Below are 23,407 nucleotides of genomic sequence, written 5' to 3'. Positions count from 1 at the left end.
TTCAAGATGAAGCAGTGAAACAAAAACAACAATTCTCAGTAAGGACAAGAAACAAAAGTAGATTCGCACCTAATCTGAGCAGACATAATAGAAGATCATTTATATTCCCGCTCGATGCTGCTATTCAGGAAGACGTACCAAAAACACTGCAACAAAACAAATAGATATTCAAAGTTATGTTGTTGCGTTTCTTCTTTTGTTTCAAAGAAGACATGAACTAAAGAAAGAAACTTTGGTGTGGTCCTCTGATTTTCTTATTTGAATATTGTCTAGAAATGTTGTTTAAACTGCAACGTGATAATGAAGTAAACATTTTCACGTGAGGCTTTCAGGTTCCTTTCACACATCTTCAAGCCTTAAACAGCGATCAAACAACACTGGCATTAAAATAAGTAACTGAAAATGCACAAAGCATATCTTACATTAACTGATGTATGTACTCCCTATGCTTTAAACAACTAAATCTCTAAAGTTGAAGAGCCCACGATTTAACTGAACATGCCTATGACAGCATAGGATGCAGTTCATTCCAAAGAGATCCCCAGTCCATCACAGACTTAATACAGAGACACTATCTTTAGACTGTGGGAGGAATCTGTCCTGTTAATGTAGGTCAGCTATAAACACAGAATATCTGTTCATTTTACTTTTTATTATATTTATTCATTTTAGCATTTTTCCACATAATTTAGATTGGCATCAACGGGACTCACCGTTGCATCATATTTTGTATTTGCGTCAGAGTATCAGTAATACAGTATATCTAGTGTATACAGTCTGACAAAGAGAGACACCTATGGGCCATTTGGAATCCCACTCACTGCATGTCTCGAGACTGCTGGAGGAAGCCGAAGTATCCAGAGAGACACGAGAAGAACATGCAAACTCCACACAGAAAGGCCCCGGACTAGATTTGAACCCAGGACATTCTGCAGCGAGGGTGTTAAAAACGTGATGACTTTGCATCACATTATGTAAACTGCCGAGTTCCTGTTCAAAGTTACTTTATGTCGAAGTTGAGCTGAGCCATACTGACTGCCATCTGTTTCCAGTCAAACCTACATCCTGTAAAAAGGAGGAAATACTGTCTGTATACTATTTATTAATTCGATGCAATTATTAGGAGACCTGGCGTAGCTGCATGGTGGTCTTGATATAGTAGTTACATGTCTCTCTATGCTGTGCAAAATTCAGTGCTGGGGTGCAGCCAGAGCATACAAATCATCAGACCTGTTAGAGTTTAGAGCAAAAATCCACACACTATTTATATTGTCGATTAAAACACAGACCTCCAGATAGAACAAGCAATATTTAGTTGTGGTGGTTGTGAAGGATTATTCATTATTAACATAGCACTGCTTGTCATGTTTTGAAATTATTTTTCAAAAATATCTTGTTTGGGCTGAATTGGTATTTGGTAGAAAAGATTCTGTAATCATTTGACATTACTGGGTACCCCGTTGAAAAGCACGGATAACAAAGATTATTCTGCAGAGTTTAAAACTGCTTATCTTTGCAGACCATAATTACCCCCTCACACACACACACACACACCCATCAGCCATTTAATTTACCTGTTTACCCAAAGTTTTTATAAAACTTTGTTCATCCATTTCTGTCATTTCATTTCACACGTCTAACCTCACTGTGCTGTAAATCAGGCTTTAGATTTAGTTGACCTGTCCATAATTTTACAGTCACTTGAGGTATATATAAAGGGAGCTACAATTAAGAATCCCTCAGTCACACCAGCTAAATACAACATTATGTTTACAAATGTCCGAGAACAAACATATATAAGGAAGAAGACAGGACTTGAAATTGAACCCTGTGGGACCCCACAATTTATGATTGGTGAGAGGACGATAAATTGCTTGCAGCGACAGAAAAGGTTCTACAGGAAATGTAGTAACTGAGCAAGCACAGTGCTATATCTCTGATACCCACCCAGTGCTTGAGGCAGTCAATTAAAATTGCATGATCTACAGTATAAAAAGACTCACTGAGGTTTAAAGGATTAAAATCGAACATTCCCCAGCATACACTTTTAAAAGAAGGTCATTTGTTACTTTAAGAAGGCAATTCTTGGTGCTGCATGGACATTTAAAATTTTACTAGCGCTTTAAGAACATGTTGATCTATTTCTCTAAAAGAGCAACTTATTTAAAATGTGTCTTTAAAAAAAATGAAGGGGCAAAGAAATTTACTGATGTAGTACCTTCAATTATTTTAAACTCTCTGATCTGTGAGAGAACTGCTGGAAAGTTTAGGTTTTAGGCCTCAAAAATAAATCCAAAGAGTCAGCCTTATACTCACTTTGAATGTAAGGATAGATTTATAAGTTGATTGGAATACCTGAAAAAAAGAATCTACCTCTAAATAGTTAGAATCTCATATTTTCAGGATTTGATTGAAAAATTTGTGAGCCCTTAGTGCTATTACTGGCACAGTGGTTAACTATGAGGTTTGTTTCTCTCAACGGGACTCAGAAAATATGACAAGTCTTTCGTTATGTGATAAAAGGCAGTTTAATAAACATCCATTCAGTATTCATCTCTTGCTCTCACACTTTAAAGACCTCCTTCTGTGGCCTCATGCTACCATTCAAATTTGCTTGGCTGCTTTGAAAGAGACCCGTTACAAAGAGTGATATATGATTATCTCCACAAGTCTCAAGTTCAGGTTTGCAGAGGGTGAATTAGTTGTCATTTACTCTTTGGCTTCTGAACCAGTGAAAGCTTGCAAGGCCGACCATTTGAAAAACCTCAATTGGTTGATGATGTCCAAGGAGTTTAATTTAAGAGCGCCTTCAAAATAAGAGAAGCGTGGTGCATGTGGTATAAAATGTAACAGAATCAAGGATGGAGCTTCACTGTGGGTTTATTGTCCCTCAATAGTAATGCTGTGGTAAGGATATATTCACAGAGGTGCAACAAAAATGAAAATAAAGTATTCAGATTTACAAGTATGTTCTATTTAGTATTTAGAACAAAGGTCACAACATGTCATAATGATAGTTATCATATACCTCCAAACATATTAGCCTTTTTACAGGAAATTAAGAGTTTCTAATTAATATTAACTATGAACAAAGCAAAGGGATGAGCATTAAAAAAATAATCAGCCTGATTTTAAACTGATACTCCAACATTCGAGTACAACAACGTAAAATAAAACAATCAAAAGCTCATTTGTAGGAATTCTTTAAGGTTGTTTTTTGTGAATAAACTCTGACAATAACATGCAATTTTAGGAGAGCAGTTACAATGCAGCTGTGAAGAGATATTAAACTTCGGATTGCACAATAAATCTTTTCCATTCAAACATACAGATCCTGTGAAGGTTTCTAAGGAGATCATATCCCAGCATGCACTGTGCAATAAACACCCTCGACAGGTTGCCAGTCAAATGGACTCCCAGCATGTCTTTGGACTTGGAAGACAACAGGGAAAGAAATCCACAAGAAAACTGTGTGAAATGCACACAGGAAAACCCAAGTTAAAGCTTGATGTTGTATTAGCCACGTGAGAGATCTGAAAGATCAGAACATGGCGAAGCTGGAAACTTGGACCCTCCGTGGCCGATTACCAGGACTATGTGAAGTACCCTCTGAAGGTTTACTAGAAGATTTGAATGCAGCATTACAGATAATCCCTACTGCAAACATCAAAACTAAGCCACAAGGAGAAGTACCCTCATTGGAGAAGGAGACTAGACACCAAAATCAATGCAGTTTGGACGGAATTTAGCCAACTATTGTAGTTTTGTCATGAAGAAAGTGGTGCCTAGGAAGTACAAAGAGTGTTCAATACATGAGGCATTGAAAACTGCCAAGCAAAGACTCACAGTCTTGACCAGTTGTTTGAAGAGATATACAAGAGAGATAGAAGGCAGGAGAATAAACCAGCTGTACTCCACTGAACATCCAAGGTATACTCTCAGTGGCAGGGGAACAACATGAGAACAGCCCCACCAAGGCTGGAGATGGAGCAATACTGGTAGAGCATAAGGGATGCATCCCAGAAACAGTGCTCAGTGGCTAGTGGATCTAAGAAGAGACAACAGCAACCTCCCCGAACAGGGGCCATCACAGTGGCAGGGTCAGAATGCCTAGAATTATATATAGATCAACAGTGCCATAGGTGCCTTCATCGGGAATTCAATAGGGATGTGGCAAACAGCACTAAAGGCTAACTTTAAGCTAATTGCACAAGCCACCGTCAAGTGCAGGAACTACCAAGGAGATCCCCTGCCCCCACTGCTGTTCTGCATTGGCCTGAAACCCCTCAGTGAGATCACTGACAAGACTGGCTACCGATACTGATTAGGGAATGGAGCAATCATTGATGACATCGAGCCGTATGCCAGGAGTGAATGAGATGTTAATTTGCTGATCCACAAGATTAGGATCTATAGCAACAACATCTGAATGTTATTTGGACAGGGGAAATGTAGTTGGATTGCAATAAAGAGAGGGAAAGTAGTTAGAACTGAGGGGACTGCGCCATCAGAAGACAATGTTGCAGACATCGAGGACAGCTACAAGTACCTGGGAATCCCTACAGGGAACCACAAAAACCTGGAAAGGCTAGGAAACCCACAGCCACCAAATACCTGAAGAGAGCAAGGCAAGTCCTGAAGAGTCAGCTGAATGAAAAGAACAAGATCTGGGGAATCAACACCTACGCCCTGCCAGTGATCATATACTCTATTGGGACAATAAGTTGGCCAAAGGAGAAGATAGAAGCCATTGCCATCAAGACAAGGAAGCTCCTCATCATGTATGAATAGGGATGGGTATCGTTTAGGTTTTATCCGATACCGGTGCCAAACCGGTACTTTTGAAATGGTGCCGGTGCTTAAACGGTGCTCAAACCGGTGCTTAAAGAATGGAAAACACAAAATTGGTCCAAAAACCTCTCATGTTCAGCTGTTTTTGTTTTTTTAAACAATGTTAGCCTTTTCTGCAGCTATAGGGCATATATGGTATCACTCTGGGCTGGAAGCAGTGCTTAATCAATGGAAAAAACACAAACTTTGTCCAAAATCCTCTCATGTTTAGCTGTTTTCCACTTTTTCTTTGGTCATTTTAGCCTTTTTGGCCAGGGTGAAGGGAGTATCTGCCATCAAACAAGAAGACAGCTGCATGTAGCTATGATGATGTTTGCTAGTTCACCTTACATGCATTAATTTAATAACGTGGTTAGCTTACTCAATGCAAATTACACACGAACAACATTAAGCTACTCACGCAGAGAAGAACGGCTGCTGCTGCCATCATCATCCTTCATCACTTCTGCTACACTGGCAGGGCTAGGGGCCAGGACTCTACTCTTCGGGTTTTTGGGCGATGTTGCTAACTCCGGGTCCGATAACAGGCACCACACCACCAGACACCACAGGTCTCACAGCAAGCTATCAAATACGGCGCATTTCTCGGCTTTAAAAAAACAAAACACTATGCATCGCCAGGTGTGCATCGGATTTGAGGTGTTACCTCCTTTGACAGTATCACAGTATCACCTTAAAGCACTTGTTGCAGGCTGCTGAGTTTACATATTTTGCTGTGAAGTACAGCCAGACTTTTGACCGCTTTGCCTTGGGCATTTTTAATCTGTAGCTCTGCTCTAAAAGAACGTACATACCTGGGCCCGCCTACTATCCCCGGAAACGTAAAATGATTGGCTAGAATCTAAAGTGTATCATTCCATACCAGTTGGTGGCGGTAATGCACCTTTCAGTTGTTTGCCAACCCCCAATACAAATGTAAGGAAGAAGAAAGTGTATCACAGCTCAGGAAAAAAAACGAAATAAAGCACCGAAATGTGCGCTGCTTTTCGGTCTGGTTACTACCGTTTATGCCATCATGGCACCGGATACCGGTACCCATCCCTATGTATGAAGGGTTTCACCCCAAATCCAGCACCTGAGACTGTACGGCAAATGAAAGGAGGGGGTCCGAGGACTAGTGAGTGTCAAAACCACTGTCCAGCATGAGACAACAAACATCCATGAGTACATCAGGAAGATTTCCACAACTGACCCCAATATCTCAGACAACAGCAACACAAGAAAGAAGGGGAGCAAGAAGAACTATCATGGAAGGACAGCACCCTGCACGGTATGTACCTCTGGAAGATAAACGAAGTGGCTGACATTCAGAAATCCTAGCAGTGACTGGAGAAAACTGGACGGATAGACAGCACAGTGGCACTAATCATGGTGGGTCACCGTGGTTCAGGGAGTTTGGAAGCTCATCTTGTAACCAGAAGGTTGCTGGGTCCATCCCCAGCTCTGTCTGTCTTGGTCATTATGTCCTTGGGCAAGACACTTCACCTACCGCCTATGGCTGGAGGGGCCGATGGCGCGATATGGCAGCTTCGCTTCTGTCAGTCTGCCCCAGGGCAGCTGTGGCTACAACTGTAGCTTGCCTCCACCAGTGTGTGAATGTGAGAGTGAATGAATAGTGGAACTGCAAAGCGCTTTGAGGGTCTTGAAAAGCGCTATATAAATGCAATCCACTATTATTATGGCAGCACAAGAACAAGCTTTGAATACAAGATCCACAGAGGTTGGGGTCTACCACAACAGGCAAGACTGCAGGTGCAGACTTTGTAAAGATGTCCCTGAGACAATCCAGCTGTTTAAATGATAAATTCTGCACACATGCATGTACTGCAACTGCATGCCACTTCATTACTAATTTCATTGTGAAATGAAAACGATCTAGAAGCAGTAGCAGACGGTCAAGATTTCTACCTGAACGGAGCACCTTTACTGCAAAATGTTCTATTATTGTCAGTTTAAAAAAAAAACAATAAATTTGTCACTGCCAGATGTCACTGTCAGATGTGCTGACAGCGTTTGTCAATCATAATGAGTATTTTTTGTGACAGCTGTCAGTCAAAAGTCAATCATGTTATTTTGCAGGTTTCAGAACAAAAGGCTTCCCTTTTAAATCGCTACAAGAAGATCTCTATCTGATAAGAACTGCTTGAATTCTGTAAGTATATTGAATTTTTGTTGTTCTGTTTTTCACGTGAAACCCTTTTGGGTTGAAGTTGTTCGAATTGCATTTTGATCACGGAGATGACAGGGTTTTGAAACATTTACCGTTGCTTTTGTTTCTCTTTCTTAACAACTGAATCTATTAACGCACAGTATTAAAACCATTTTTTTTTCTTTATAAAGGCACATGAGGGCAATGTTACTAGTGTGTGTGTGTGTGTGTGTGTGTGTGTGTGTGTGTGTGTGAGTGTATGTGTGTGTGTGAGAGAGTCTTTGCTAACAGCCCATTATGGCGATGACATTGTTCTGCAGATGAGGTGAGAGCAGCCCATTATATGTCAGTCTGCCTTTGCCTCCTCCTCTCAATGCCCTGATAGGGCTTTTCTCAGTGCAGACCTGTTTTGGAGTAATGCCACAGATGGTGATGAGCCTGTGTAATCCCTGTAGATTTCCACGGTTTATAAACAGCAAGACAAGCAGCAGGTCCCGCCGATCTGAACAAACACTTCTAAATCAGGGGGTGTTTATCATGCCTGTTTGGGGTGGAGGTTGTAATTATTGCAAACAAGAGCAAACATGCAAAGAGAAATGGATTTCACAGATCTAATTGATTGGGGAACAGCAGTAGATTTAGCTGCTGTAGCCAGCCTCCCCCCCCATCTTTCCCACTGCAATATTGCATGAGACTATTAGATTTATTATAGTTTCTATCACCTGAAGTAATCCTCATTCGAAATGAGATGTATTCAAAGCGATACGGGGTGCATTTCCTAGGGCTAAATCTGAAAAAAACTTAAACACAGTTGGAAATGGCTCATTGCTATGTACCTCACAGAAAACAACAGATTTCTGCCTCATAATAGTCGAGACCATGAATCTCACCCTGCATGCACAGACAGAGAGAGTGTATCGAGATAATTGACAAATTCCTTGGCGAAATGAAATGCTGCGCATGCTGAAAGTAACATCAGTGTTTGCTTTCTGTCTGGCAAAAGAATCACAGCATTTTGATGTATTGCCTCACCCATGCACAAAAATACATTCATTTTGTCAGGTAAATTCCTTCCCAATTTCCCAGGGAACAAGGGGAACATAAAGAAATTGGTTTGATCCATGACATGTTGACATTTCATTTGGAGAAATCAATCAAAATCTACCAGCAAAAAGGGCATATTAAATGTGTCAAATGGAACTGCTGAAATCAAAAGTTTTATGTGAATGGCTTTGGAATATTCATCAGGTAAATGAGATATATCAGAGCACAGCACAAATAACAGGAAAACTTATTGAGTTTTTTTTTTTTCCTTCAGTGTTACAGGCGCTAATACCCAAGGGAAATTGTTATTATCTGCACGAATAAGTTTGCTTTCTGGTGCTTTATTGTAAAAATAATACAATAATAATTGTATTAAAATGACCAATTTGAAGATCTGTTTCGAAAAGACAGCCTTCGACAGCCTAAACTAAAATACAAGCTTTGCGTTTAGTATGCTTTTGTGTTTGTGGTTCACCTTGTTTTACATGTACAGCATCCAGAGAGTCATCTAAAATTAGCAGCACAGTTTGAGAAACAGCAGGTAGTGCTCCCTACTAATAGGCTCTAGAGGTGAATTAGCCATTAGCTAAAAAGGCTAATTCACCTCTAAACCAGATGTCTTTGTGAAAGTGAAAAAGTAAAATTGAAAATAGAACACAGGGAAACATTCAGAGACAAATAACTTGACGGTGGCTTGTAGACATAGTCAGGAAAACCTGCTAAGGTTCAAACTGAACATCACAATGGGAAAGAAAGGTCATTTAAGTGACTTTGAACTTAGTATTGTTCTTGGCGAGAGACGGGTTGGTCTGATTGTTTCAGAAACTGCTGATCTACTGGGATTTTCCACACATTTATCTCTAGGGTTTACAGAAAAAAGCCAAAAAAAGAGCGAAAATATCCAGTGAACTGCAGTTCTCTGAGCCTTCTTAATGCCAGAGGTCAGAGGAGCATGGTCAGACTGCTTTGAGCTGATAGGAAGGCAATGTTATGTCAAAAAACTTATCTCTGAATGCACAGCACGTCCAACCTAGAACCAGAAGGGCTGAAGCTGCAGAAGACCATACCCAGTGCCACAAAGAACAGAAAGCTAAGGATATACTTTGATCCAAAAATGAATGAGGGAAGACTGGAAAAACACTGCCTCATCTGATGGATCTCTATTTCTGCTGCCAAGAATTTGGTGTAAACACCATAAGAGCATGGTTACATCATATTAACAGTTCAGGCTGGAGTTGGTGTAATGGTATGGGAATATTTTCCTTGGCACACTGTGCCCTTAGTACCAACTAAGCATCTTTTAAACACCACAGCCTACCTGAGCATGGTTGCACAGTGCCCATCTTCTGATGGAAACAGTGATCAGAGGATGAGTCAACTGTGCTGCCATGTGACAAAGCTTAAACTTTTTTATTTTTTATTTTACAATAAGCTTACTATGCTCTAATGATCTCCATGGTCAAAAGATCCCAATCCTATAGAGCACCTGTCTACCATGCTGTCAATATGTACCGAAATCTCTAAAGAAATGTTCATTCTTAATTTAGACCAGCGGTCCCCAACCTTTTTTGCACCACGGACCGGTTTATGCCCAACAATATTTTTACGGACCGGCCTTTAAGGTGTCGCGGATAAATACAACAAAATAAAACTAGTACCAGTACCGAAAAAAGAAGATTTATTCATAACACACGTGAAAAGACCCAGGAAAACAGAGTTAACAATAAAAACGATAACAAAATAACGCTGAAAAACCGATAAAAACCCTGAAAACTATACATTTCACACCTGAGCCTCAACTCTCGCGGCCCGGTACCAAACAACTCACGGACCGATACCGGTCCGAGGCCCGGGGGTTGGGGACCGCTGATTTAGACCATAAAAAACTAAGACAGTTCTGAAAGTCTAAAAGGGGTCTAAGCCAAATTGGAAGGTGTACCTAATAAAGAGTCCAGTAAGTGGCCAGTAGAAACTGAATTTTTACTTTTTCTATTTGAAATAATAGAAATAGCTAGTAATTCTCTAGCTGTCATTGCTGTCTCCTGTGTGGATGTGGCAAGATATCTCTCACATCTGCAAATGGAGCAAAACAGCACAAAAACAAACTCTAATCACTCGGCTGTGGTCTGACAACCTGCTTGAGGAACACATCTTAAAGGTTGAACCACCTAAAACACGAGTGCACTTTCAAACTCTGGCTGGGGGTAAAAATAATAAATAAATAAAGACCAGCAGGCTGTTTTATACTGTATTAAATTGTCAGTGGGATAGTGCGCTTGACCAAAAACATCATTACACAACTTTGGCTTCTCGTGGAGCATCTGAACGCATTTCCTTATGTACCATCACTTATTCATATCAGAATTTTTTTTTAACTTTGATGTGAGCCAAGCTTGTAATTGCGCGTACCTCGGTCATCATGTTTCCTTGATGAAAATTTCATTTACATGTGAATTATGTATTAGCTATGCATAATGCACTGATGGAATTTCACTTTTTCTCCTCAACAAAACTCATGAAAGTTTTTTTTTTTCTTAAGTATTATTTTTCCTGGTTGTAACTAAAGCCACGTCTAATGCCCGCAATAAATAAATTCACGCGAAACCTTTTCCAAACACCATAACAAGATTTGCAAACACTCCCGATCGGCACGATACAAAATAAGCAGACCTCTGTGAAATGTGTTGACCATAATATATTGCCTCACCCACATGCATCGCTCTGTTTAGGTTGAGATGCTTTACAGCAGTCTTTCAGTGGTTTGCAAAGAGTGTATTAGTCATTCCTTTAAAAGCCCGAGGCAGGCACTGAGATTTGACCACACTTGAGTACGCGCCAGCCGCAATCTCCAGAAGGAAGTTTGGAGTGCAGGGGGTGTGGGAACAGGTACAGTATTGTTTTCTGTGAAAGAAAGCAAGGCTGCTTATTAAATTAGACAGCGTGCAATCTTCTTTGCCAAACACACACACATTTAAGTGTAGATTAATAATTGACATGAAGAAAAAGAAATCTCTTCTTAACTGATGTTAGGCTGTAGCCCAGTTCTAAGAATAAAGAGTACTGTGGAAATTTAGTTAAAAAAAAGAAGGAAAAGAAGAAGAAGAAAAAAACTCTTGACAGCAAGCAGCACTTATTACCACTGTGGGGACCATAATTTCTTTCCCCTGCATTAGGCTTCTCAGTAGTACAGTAAAAAATAACCAGAAGCTGAACCTTTTCACACTTTGTTGAAGTTTTTTCGTTCTATTAAATTACAGCTAAAAAATATCAGGCTTGAAAAGTCACTCAATGAAGTAAAGTGAATAGTTTTGAGTTTTTCTTTGTTATTTGTAATTGTTAATTACAGTTGTGAAAAAAAAACCCTGTGTTTCTAACATTATCGTACTAAAATGTCAAAAAGTCTGAACAATTCTTAATCCATTATCTGCCCATGTTTAAGATAAAAATTGCAGTTTAAGAAGTTAGAAAGTGTGAGACATTTCATAAACTCCATGCAGTATTTTCAAACTTAGCGTGACGTCTATTTTGCAGCTCTCCAGTACGATACGTGTGAAGGAGAGAAAAAGCGAACGAGGACAGAAACAGAGAGGAAAGTGGAGAGGGAGAATATGATATCAATACTAAGATTTAGCCAGCAGGGAGAGGATGTAGAGGCAGTAGCTGGCACGTTCAGAAGATTGGCAGCAGGGAACAGATGGTCAGAAGGAGAAAGGAAACATGACCAGGATGTGTAGTTATGCAAAGATAAGCAAAGGAGGTGCCGAGAGTGCTGATGAGCTATGAGACACTGGCATCCTAATTCTGTGCATAACACAGCTATCCAAGTATCAAAACTTTTCATGAGGTGCGAGACTGCTAAATAAGTTGTGCAGAGCTTGGAAAACACGGTGCTCATTGTTTCTCATTTAGTGTGTAATGAATAAAAGCTGATAGACAGCAGATGTCGCACTGTCTGTTTTGCTTTATGATTGATGGAGCGGTTTGAGCTTAGATGTAATACATCAATATATCTGACAGATATAGTCATGATATTAGCGTCGTTTTAGGTCTATGTTATATAACGTTCACCTACTCTGATGAGTAGGTGAACGTTATTTTCTTTCAGGTGTCATAATTACAATAACAACAGATGTACCTGAGCTTGAATCTTCAAATGCAAAAATCAAACAGCTGTATACTAATGGCTTTGAAGTCAGTGAAGGGTAATAAAGGTAAACAACAGCAACACTGAGCTGCGTGTTCAGAAAACAGAGAAGGGAGCTCAAAACCTCAGTTTTAATCTTGCGCAAGTCCATAACAAAGTAATTCTGGGCCCAATAAGGAGCAAGTGAGGAAATCACCACGGGCAGCTAAATCCTGAAATCAGCCCATTTTCCATGCAGTGGTCTGTGAGAACACCAGCTGCCGTGGGCTATCGTGGACGTGAGCCCTGAAATAAAGCACTTTACTCTGCATAGGGCACCAGGTTTTGTTTGTATCGGCATGGACGAAGAGACGGAGAGGGGAGCGTCTGCTTAAATGTGGCTCAGCACTGGTCCCACAGGGTAATGTGTGCCCTTGAAAAGATCCTTGGTTTGTAAAGTTAAAACGAAAGGAAAGTATCGATTCGGTTATTATAGCTCTGCACTCCGGACCTGTGCAGTAATCATACTGTAATTACCAAGCTACTCTCCTTGCCTAAAGATGACTCTTCCATCAGTAGAAGTTTCATCAGAAAACAAGGCGGTGGTCTTTTGTTTTACAATGTTTATTTATCTTTTCATTTGGAATTAATGAGGCAGTCTAACTTTCTACTCTGTGATGTGAGTAATGTGGCTTTGCGATGTGGTGCTCTTCTCGGTATCCTCCTTCAGATTAAATGGTGATGAAATATTTCACTGAATCACAAACACTTTCAAAGCCAAAACTGCAATATATCAGACTACTTGAAATCTGAGGGCATGTTAAATGACGGGGCTTTCAGGGAATAACATGTAAATCGTATTACTCTTGTTTAACCTATGAAAAAACTTCAACTCTGATTAAATACTGCTCAAGGTTTTGCCTCGTGCTTTGTCGGGTTTTATTTCAACAGTGTACTTGTACAGGTTTAATAGTTTGAATGCAGAACATGGTTATCCCAGGGTCTGTTACAGCTCTCTAAGTTACTTAGATAAAACACAGAGAAAGGGATTTAAAAAAAACAAAAAAACCCAACATCAATCATTGTTCAAGATGCCTTATCGTGTGCATGGGTTTTGGGTTCTGATCTCGACCACCTGTGGACTATACCTGAGTATACTTGGATGACTCTAATTACAAGTGAAAATTTTATTACACAACTCAGTGGTGTTGCGCTCAAACTACAAATTAAAATTAGTGCTAATTTGATATTTGGAACCACAGCTGTGCAACATCTTAAAATCAATTCCTTGTAATGCAATCAAATCCAAAAGCTATCCTTGCCACATTTAGACTTTCTATGCTGTTTTTGATTTCTATCCATGAGCACCAAAGGGAAAGAAATTAACCAGTTATTTCTATATGTTATCCGGATGTGTATTGCTCGCTGACAGGGGATTTCTTTAAATCACCCCGTAGTTCTTCAGCTAAGACACCTGAGTTAGAAAACACAAACACTGCAGTTGATACAGTGTTTGTGTGCGAGGGCAGTCATGAACGCACAATCTGCGACCTGCGTCTCATCACTGTCTGCGTTCTTTATTTATACTTGTCTGTATGTCTGTCTGTGTGTGTGTGTGTGTGTGTGTGTGTGTGTGTGTGTGCGCAAACAGAGTTCTTATTCCAAGAACTCTGAGCTGAGGTTCCCCTTTTTCTAATTCTGTATGTTCTTACAGAAAGAGGAAGCTATTAGTTGTTTATCACACAAAAGTACACGTCAAAAGTCACGTAGACTTAGTGATCAATAAAAGAATACATTTCATGAAGCTGATCACATTATATTAAAACAATATTCCTTTGACATTCCCTCCTGTTGAACAGAAAAATGAAATGTACAAGTCATCAGTAAGTAACTACTTGTCTTTCACATTTTCAGTTACTACATCATTAGTTGCACTTCATCTTCATCTTACAAATAGGAAAAGAAGTCTTCATGATCTTCATCGGTTTGTGGTACATCTGCGTATGCTCTGAGTGATAAACTTATCATCTGTGGAATTACAGCCTTTAAACAAGGAATAACACAAGTAAAGAAAAGCAAAATAAAATAAAATAAGATCAGGAAAAGTCCAACGCCGATCAACAGTCTCTTTAGAATCTGAAGCCATGTTTAAAGAATGTGCATTATCTGGTATGTAGGTGCAGCACATGGTGTTGAATAAGACACACAATCCTTCTTTCTCAGCCAGGATCATGTCCAGTGCTACACGATGTTGCGTTACAACAATTCTGAGAGCGTACATTTCTTGGTTTTGTCCCTCGTTGACATTGCAGGATGCATTGAAGAGCAAGCCGAATCTATAGTCCAGCGTCTCACTTCCGAGAGCATGTTTTCATGGCCGTGAAATTCTGTAACATTCTCAATTAACACGTACATCTGTCCAGGATTGTAAAGAAATCATTAATCAAATGCAATATTTTTTTTACAGAGTGCAGAAGTCACTGCATTGTTGAGTTGCACAGCAGTCTTAACCCATGTTCAGTGATCAAAAACCGAGTAGAACATTTTCTAAAAAAGCCCTGATGATGAAACCCTCTGCTGGATAACTTGTTTACAAAATGACTTAACCTTCTTTAAGGTTTTCTTTGCAATGCTTAGAGAGAGTGAATCATATGGAAAGCAGACAAAGACCAGCAGCCCACAAGAAAGCTTTACCTTAGTAAAGCATGAATTCTGAGATTTATGAACTGTTCAACTGCACCGCAGTACAGTATTTAGTTCCTATGACTTCAGTCTCAGTTACATAGGAATTTCAATCATGTTTTTTTTTTCACTTGCCGCCACCAATGAGTACTCACCATTCAAGGTCTAAAGTTACTCGAAAGTCATCTCTATATGAAACACAAGTCCAATTGCCATGTCAGATAACAAAAAGGTATATCAATGATATATTTTTTGATGCCAGACTGTAATTGATTTGGATACGAGTAAGAGGAAAAGAAGAAGAACACAAGGATGATTCATGAGTGTCGTGAAGGAAGACATGCAGAGGGTTGGTTTGACGAGGGGAGCATGCAAGGGATAGGGTGAGATGTAGGCATCCATGGGGATCCCTATGAGAACACCTGAAAGAGGAGAGAGTATGAGAAGAAAATCAAATAATTGATTACACAAATATTTTCTCCTTCCATTTACTGGAAGAAGGTAATTGGAATAAAATTTGTAATATAATATACATTCCCAGACAGGATGTTTGAATGTGTAGCTCTAATTTTGCTGCACATACTAAAGATTTCATACAGTGCTGACTTGCATATAGTTTGGCTGGTGCAGAAAGCACGTTGTTAGATGTAACTATTCCCAGTGTCCTATCAATAAGGCAATAAACAGATGGAATTGCCTTCTCGCCAGCCATTAATAGCAAATGTTCTTACAGGAATAAGAAAAAGGCACAAAAGAACATAAAGCTTTCATTGTGGGCCATTTTTTAAGTTCGAGCCAGAGAGAACAGCTGTTATTTCCCTGAGGTGCATTGATAGGGTAAAAATATGTATGTGTCTGCTGCACTGGATTATGAAATTTGATATCCAAAACTTCAGCACGAATTTTAAATATTTATCAGGATTCTGTTCTGCGGTTATATATTTTTTTCTAGTGACAAAAGCACTTACATGGTCTCTGCCCTAATCCTGGATTCAGTACTTCATCATTTAGATAAAGCATTCAGGCTTTATGACTTCTGTCATTCATATCCTCACTGAAATTGATTGTGCATACTGCATCTGGATTGGTTGCTTTTCAGTCAGTGAGATCAGTGCTATCAGTGGCAGGTTCATGCAAACACTGTAATTCATCTTGGCCTAAACTTTCTTCTCCCTGGTTTTAATATCTCTTGTGGACTTTGCTGTCTTGAACATTAAACAACACAAAAGGGAGAAAACAGTGTTTTGTGTCATAACAGGTACTTGGAATTCTCAAGTGTACGCTGGTGACCTTGTTAAATCTGACGGTACAAACACAACGGGGCATTTTAAATGGTACAAATCAAAGAATGCTATGCAATATAATGCCCGGGAGATAAATACAAAGGGGAACATGCTCCTCTGCATTACAGATCTGTGTCAGCACCGTGTGCTTTTCTGCTGAACTCACATGGTCAATAAATCCTTGCCGTTGAAAAGGTGCATGAGTAGAATTCTACTCTCAAGGATCTAATGAAATGACGAGGAACTGACCTTCAGGACTCACGGGATTGATTCTTTACCACCATCCTCATGGTAATTGTATAGGTCTGCTCTGAATTATAAGTGAGTTGTACAGAGAATGTATGTCACACAAGAGCACTCAGTCCTTCAAGGTTTACAGTTCAGAAAGGCATCAGTGATTCCCCAGGGATTAGAGATGTGAATGGCTCGAAGTTAAAAGGCTAAAGGCATCAGCATACAAAACAAAATGAGAGCACAAAGACCCCCCCCCCCCCCCCCCTTTTTAGCCATTCAGAATGAAAACTTACAATAACTACAATAAGCTGGAAAACACTGTTTGACTTCTGGTTCGCAATGAAAATGAGTGATCCAAATGACTGATTAGAGAATGAACGGTGGAGCTTCCTGTATTACTTCCAGTGATTCATACTGCAAAAGGAAAAGCAATTGGTTTAAAATTGGGGGCTATGCCACATCTTTCTCAGGTGGTACAGCCAGGTCAGCAATTTGATTTGAAGTGGGAGTGGCGTAGAAGAGCACTGTGCAAAATTGAACCAAATTCGCCCAGCAGCATGTTAAACCATGTGTAAAATCCTCGCCGTCGGCTTAGAAAACGATCCCTGGCTGGAGCTGCCGTTTCCTCACACCTCTGTCTTTAGGGATGGTCACACTCATTTCTCTGCACCTCTCGTAGGGAACCTTTGAAGGAAGAGGGATGTCCGGGTGCCCATTAACCTCCCTCGTGCCTGCGCCCTGACTCCCGACATGCACCCAGACACCAGGTCACAACCTCTGCGAGAGCAAATGCATTTTCACACAACACGGGCAGGTGTTTCTGTTGTTACCACACGGTGCTCTTTAAGCTGTAAAACTTTTTCAAGTGATAATATGTGTCGCAGTGGCAGTTATTTGGAGTCCTCTGGTATTGACAACAGAGCTTGTTTGGCTGCTCATAAAGCTTTTATGGCTCTAGGGTAGCTGTTTAGAACTGTCTAAAATTGTTAAATTGACTCTGCTAGCTGTGGGCATATTTCCATGCATTAAATCTCTGGCGTGGTGGTTTTTGCACTTTTTCAGTTCAGTCTACTGACACTAAACAGAGAGCAAGGATGCTCCACTTCAGAGCATTATGGAGGCTCGGTGATGGCCAGGACTGGTTCCTTATATTTTTTCCCATATGCGTAAACTATAATCATATTCCTGCAGAGGCCTATTGTTCTGCTTTGGTGTTTAGAAAATGATGAGATTAACAAAAAAAACAAAAAAACTTGTCACATGACTACCGAGGTCCCTTCTAGAAACTGATGTATCAAAGTAACTGTGCTCCACGGCGTAATTGTTTCGACAGTGTGCCGGAGATCAGAACTATTTCTAGGTGTTCTCCATTGGTGAAGCGTCTTCATTAGTCAAAAAGCGTGGGCGGGACTCTTGCTCTCTGCAGCGAGTCAAAGAGAAAGGCAATAAAGGGAGGCAGGATCTGCACTTTGCCGACGAGCATCTCTGCCGTCCTGCTTCACTACAGTGATCACTGCCCCCTGATCTGCGAAAAATACACAGGGACTCCTCAGAAAAAGGCAAGAGTTCATCAATGTAACTCCGGTCAGTCAGAAACTGCGCCGTTCACCTGGATAAGTCCACCTTGACGAGAGAAGAGATAAAGACAGAATAAAAAGAGTCAAACGCGAGTGGAGTGTTGACGTAGAATTGCGAAGGAAAAGAGAAGAATATGATTGTCAAGCAGCACTTGATGTTCATCCTTTACAGCCTCTGTGCAAGCGTCTTTAAAGGTGAGCACTGGATGTTGCTGTGTAGACGGGCGTGGTGTGCGGGGAGGTGGTGGGTGCGTGAAGTGTAAAGATCATATGTGATCATGTCACACGTGAGTGCAAGTATTCGGCGAGGGGAGAGTTGATTTTCCGATAAAACGATGTGTTTGCGCAGCAGTTTTAGGCGCAGGACGAGCTGTCGTTGTTCACTGTCAGAGCCGAGTGTGCTGGAATGCCTGGAAGTTGAATTGTGCGGCGCAATGAGAAGCAGAATGCGGCTGCACAAGTTTTTGCATCGGCGACAACTTATATATTGCACTCCCTCCGGGATTAAGTGACAGATGAAACACCGTGCTGCGGATGAGTCGATTATTGTCGCGCATGGTTGCTTGGTTCATCCGTTCAGGCTATGCCCGCTGAAACTGACAGAGCAAGACCAAAAAAGAGAAAAAAGAAAGAAGAATGTTACAGTAACCGGTGGCGTGTCTTCTTTGCTGTGAGTCCGGTGTCATTGAGCGGATCACGATAAAGTCACGCCATCGCGTTTGTTTGAATCATTCCACACATGACTTTAAATGACTGAATTCACAAAGGTGATAACAAGTCTTCGATGTGGCAAAGACTACATTTCCGTTAAGCGTTAAATGTAGCTCTGTTAAATGTAGCTAGAACAGTGCCTTGCGTGTGTGCTTGTGTGTGTGCGTGTGTGTGTTTTAGGAGGCACAAGCCATGTAGTTACTCATTCAGAGTTGGGCGGCTGGGGACGCAGGTAAGGTTGCATGCACGACGCTTCTCTGCAGCCAGGGATCGTCGTCGCCTCATGACGAGTCCCCAACTCCCCACAGACTGTCCCGCTCTTGGACATGCTTGCGCAGCCACCGCCCTATAGGCGACCAGTGCGCATAACGCCTACCGGAAGGGGTGGCGGTGGTGGGGGGTGCTGTCAAGGGGCTTCATATGAGAAACTACCATATCTAAGCAGTTATATCCCCGTCTTCCCCAGTTTAATAACGTGTTGTCCCACATGACATTGATGACATTGTCAGTGCTGATTCAGTACACTGTGCTGATAATAACAACGAGAATGACCTGTGATCATCCTCATCACATTAACTCGGCCTGTGGTTTAATTTCCATACGTCTGAGGCTGACTTCCTTTATTGAGCAACTCCACGAATGATAGCACAACCACCACAGACCATCAGATCATTAGAGCACCTTTAAACAATAATATATGTGTCAGGCTTACTTGCACATCACACCATTGCATTAAAAATCATTTCTCAAATGAATCAGTTTTTCCAGTATCAGATCGTGTTACTGTTAAATAGCCTTTTTCTCTCATGACTGTTATGTGTTCAATAAACTACGTAGTTGGATCGCTTTACTGGACAGCCTAATGGTGAAAAATCGTGTAAGTTTGACTTGAAATGTATCTTTAAATTGCAAAAATACTTATTCACTTTGCCCCGATGCACGTTGCCTTGTGCTTTTCTTGCTGTCCTTTCCTTCAGCAGGATTTTGTCCAACACTTTTACCTGATCTCACTGAGCTGTGGAAATTGAAATTCCATTATGAGGTGTGTACAGCTGTGATCTAATCATACATACAGCCACTTCCACTTCCCGCCATGTTGCCTTAAATGCGACCCCACTGAAGAGGAATAGGAATTCGAGTTAAATGACCATGCGTGATTTCGCATGCTTTGGAGTCCATTAACTATAAACTGTGTAATGTTACATAACTGCTTATTTAAAGTGTTCTTTTTAAAAAAGCATGCCTTTTTAGCTGACTTTCCATTGTCTCTGCAACCCTTTTCATCAGTTCAAGTCAGTGTAGTTTGGAAATTAATTTGCTGACACACGAAACTTGATTTTTGTTTTAAATGCTGCCTGGTATTGCAACACCAACCCCTGGGAAAACGTAGCTTTAATAGTGCATTCAGTCTGAGCACTGACATTGAAAGCATTGCTTTTATAAGCTGTGTTGTAGGAAATGTATTTACCTGTAAATATAACTATCAGTCATGTTTTTAAAGGAGGTGAAAAAGACTCTGCAAACATCCAAATGGAAGAGTTTATCAAATAGTCCTTGCTTACAGAGCCTTACAAGAACACATAAGTGGACTTAAAACTCTGTGTCCCAGATTTACTTTCTGAAGCATATTAAATATTTTTGAAGAAGATTTTCAAAGCTATATTGAAATAAATAAAAAAGGGTTCATTGGTAGAAAAAAGTACTTGGTCTAAAAACCTTTGGTATGCTTTGGAAAAGAACGATGTGAATTGTAATTATTGGGATACATGGAAAACCCCTTGTAGTTAGTGTAAGCCTGTGCTGATGCTCAATTTACGAGTATTAAAAAATGTTTGTGTTGCAGGTTAATGGTGGTTTGTTTACACAGTGGACACCAATTTGCTTGAACTCTCTCTTTCCTCCAAAATACATTTGCAGTTTAAGGGTTAGATGCAATTTCACAGATTTTTTTTTTCTGAAATGGCACATATAGCTCTTTGACATTTTCCAGCAATTAATCAGGTACACTTCTGTCATAAACAGAGGTATCCACCTTCTACTCTGAGTCTGGATTTTGTAGATTTTTTTTTAACCATGCAGTACTGACAATCACTCTAAAATGTTGTAGTTAGCACATTCATCCAACGTGAAAATTCCTTGGTTGGAGACCAGGCGTATACACAAATCCCTGGACGCCCTTACGTCAGGAAAGGCATCTGGTGTAAAAATCTGCCAAATCAAATGTGCATCCATCTGCTGTGGCGACCCCTTGTGAATAAGGAAGCAGCTTCTTAATACTGAAAACCACTCCCACAGAAAACAATTACATAGATATGGAATCCATTTCTTACAACCTATAGTAAGTTTTTAAAGTTGCCTAGCCTCTAGTGGCGATGTGAACAAGTGCACGTAAAATGCGCCGGTGTCTCACCTTTTAAAAATGATAGCGTGGCTACCTCTTCCAAAAATGGAGCTTTTCTCATGTGGTGAAAGTTATAAAAGGGTTTGTTTTTACCCAAACCAAAATGTTATGTGGCTAACTCGAACCAAAATGTTTCTTTGTGTATACTTAACTTCACAGCAAGAAAGTGAAACTTTGAAAAATGGTCCAAGATTCAAGTCTCATTTTTCAGTCTCCTTGTCAAAAACTTGGCTGTATTTGTATCCCCCGCTGACCAATCTCTCAAATGCTGACTTTTCCCTCTCTTTTAAAGTTTACATTCCTGTATTGTGGACGTGCTTACTTTTAGATAGTATAAACAATTTGATTGAATACTTAGTTTGAAGACTCAGTGTACTCTTACCTTTTCAGGAGACAGACATACTTTCGGTGGCTTTCTGGGAAAATATATCTCCCCCAAAATGAAATTAAGAATGTTGTTTTCATGAATGAGAACCTGACTTTTAGGAGACAGGACTGAATTAATGGACTCGTTTTTTTTAAGAGGACAGAGGAGACAAAGTAGTTTTGTTATATTCTAATTTCACTACTTGGTAATTTCAGAGAGCCGCAAAAAAAAGTATGCTTTTCACAGCCCACTTTGCATCAGATTTGGGGTAATGACTAGGCAGAGAACAGGGCACAGAGAGTTTTCTCATCTTGCCCAAGAGCTCTGACAGTGCCCACTTCAAGGGCTTCTTAAATATTGATGCTATGAGACTTAGATTAGACTTAGATGCATCCGATGCCCAGGCCTGTGCCCCAGGACGCTAAAACCTAAAGTTTTGTCTTAGTGGAAATGTAAGAAGTTGAGAAACAAATGAAATCACCACAGCTAGAAAAGACAGGGTACATTCACCCAAATTTGTTATTTAAATAGCCAGATTTTAAAAAACAAAATGCATTGAAAAATGATTTCATGCAAAATACACACAGGTGGACAATTACAAGATACATGTGCCAGGTTTTTTTTAAATTGGTTTGTAGCAGTAGTTTGTGGCAGGTATTTAAAGAATTCCCTATCTGGTTTTGCTAATTCTTAAATGAAAACCTGATATACTTGTACACAGAAATCTGGCATGCATAGAAAACTGATGCTACACTCATTCATTGCTTACCCATTTAACAAATTTCACTGAACAGTTTTTGCGATATCAAAGCCTGTAACAGACAAATAAACAAATGGGACCGAAAACATAACCTCCTCAGTGTAAGCAATAAGGTGCAGCATTTTCTGTGTGATCACAGCCTAATCGACAGTTAAATTGCAGTGCTCCGCATCACACACTGCAGTGATTCTGTAGACGACTTCAGCCTCAGCAGCTCGGTTCATGCTCTGTAATGCTGAGAGTTATTTCATGCAAACTCATCCTTCTAGGAACAACTACACTATTAGAATTTGCCTAAATTCATTGCTGGGCTTATTTATGGCTGCAGCCCATAAACTGCTGCACTGCCCAAATGTTTAAAATGCTTCTATGGCAGATACATATAAAGTGTATGGCGTACCCTTTATTAGAGGGCCTGCCTTGTTTTCCTGCTTTGGGTGTGACAATGATGATGTTGTTCCCATACTGTATCTGCACTGGTGTTAACCTACATAGAGATAATGGTGTATCACTGTATATTTCCCAAAGCCAGCAAATAAAGACAGACTCGTCAGAGGCAGGTAAGATGGCAGGCTAATGCTAATTAGCCATGTGGCGTCGCCATGCTTAGCCACTTTGCAGACCTTGGGCTGATTGTGTCATAGATGTACTGTAGGTCTTATGATCTTCACATTTCCTTGTTGGCCACAGCTTCTCTGGTTCGGTCTGACATTCCCTCTTCTCAAGTGTTTCATCACTTTCTTTCAGACAGAGCCCAAAAAGCTCCCATACCACCAAGGGAACTTTTCTTTTGTTTGAGCACCGAGTCTTTCATCATTTCTTATCTTGTAAGACATTTGGGCAAGTACACCCCTCCAGGTGACGTTGGTATGTGTTTGACCATTGTGTGTGTGTGTCTGTGCGATGGGAGATGGAAATTGGGTTGGGGGCTTAATGAGGGCAAAGCAGAAAATAAATGAAAGTGTTTATTTATTCATGCATTTTATCCGCTATCAAAATGACAGTTATCAAAACTACAGATAAAAAGAGACAAGGTGATTGAGGATGAATAATTCCTTCATAATGTACAGGAAAAATCTTTTCCCTGATTAGTGAGGGAATTGAGGCTAGTCATTAAAAATGCAAAAGTGCCTTGTAAAGTCTTTGATAGCTCCTTTACCCATTGGTGAAGAGAAAGAGGAGAGTTAAGAGCTGTGTTAAATGTTTCTTATTTGTGAGCAATATA

At 40.3% G+C, this 23,407-nt stretch overlaps 1 protein-coding gene across 5 annotated transcripts in view; it reads left to right on the top strand.

Annotated features, from left to right (window-relative positions):
- The first annotated feature begins 17,721 nt into the window (after nt 1–17,721).
- The window catches only part of cadm2b (cell adhesion molecule 2b), a 148,078-nt gene continuing 142,392 nt past the window's right edge, over nt 17,722–23,407 (top strand). For all 5 annotated transcript variants that reach the window (XM_035910279.2, XM_006796599.3, XM_006796598.3 and 2 more), the window contains exon 1: nt 17,722–18,138. In XM_035910279.2, coding sequence (XP_035766172.1) covers nt 18,078–18,138 — 61 coding nt within the window. In that variant the 5' untranslated portion in view covers nt 17,722–18,077. The remainder of the gene's footprint in view (nt 18,139–23,407) is intronic.

The sequence above is a fragment of the Neolamprologus brichardi genome, chromosome 14 (genome assembly GCF_056152115.1).
Source record: "Neolamprologus brichardi isolate AB-2024 chromosome 14, ASM5615211v1, whole genome shotgun sequence".
Classification (NCBI taxonomy): domain Eukaryota; kingdom Metazoa; phylum Chordata; class Actinopteri; order Cichliformes; family Cichlidae; genus Neolamprologus; species Neolamprologus brichardi.
The sequence above is the reverse complement of the archived record's forward strand: the minus strand, read 5'-3'. Positions and strand labels throughout refer to the sequence as shown.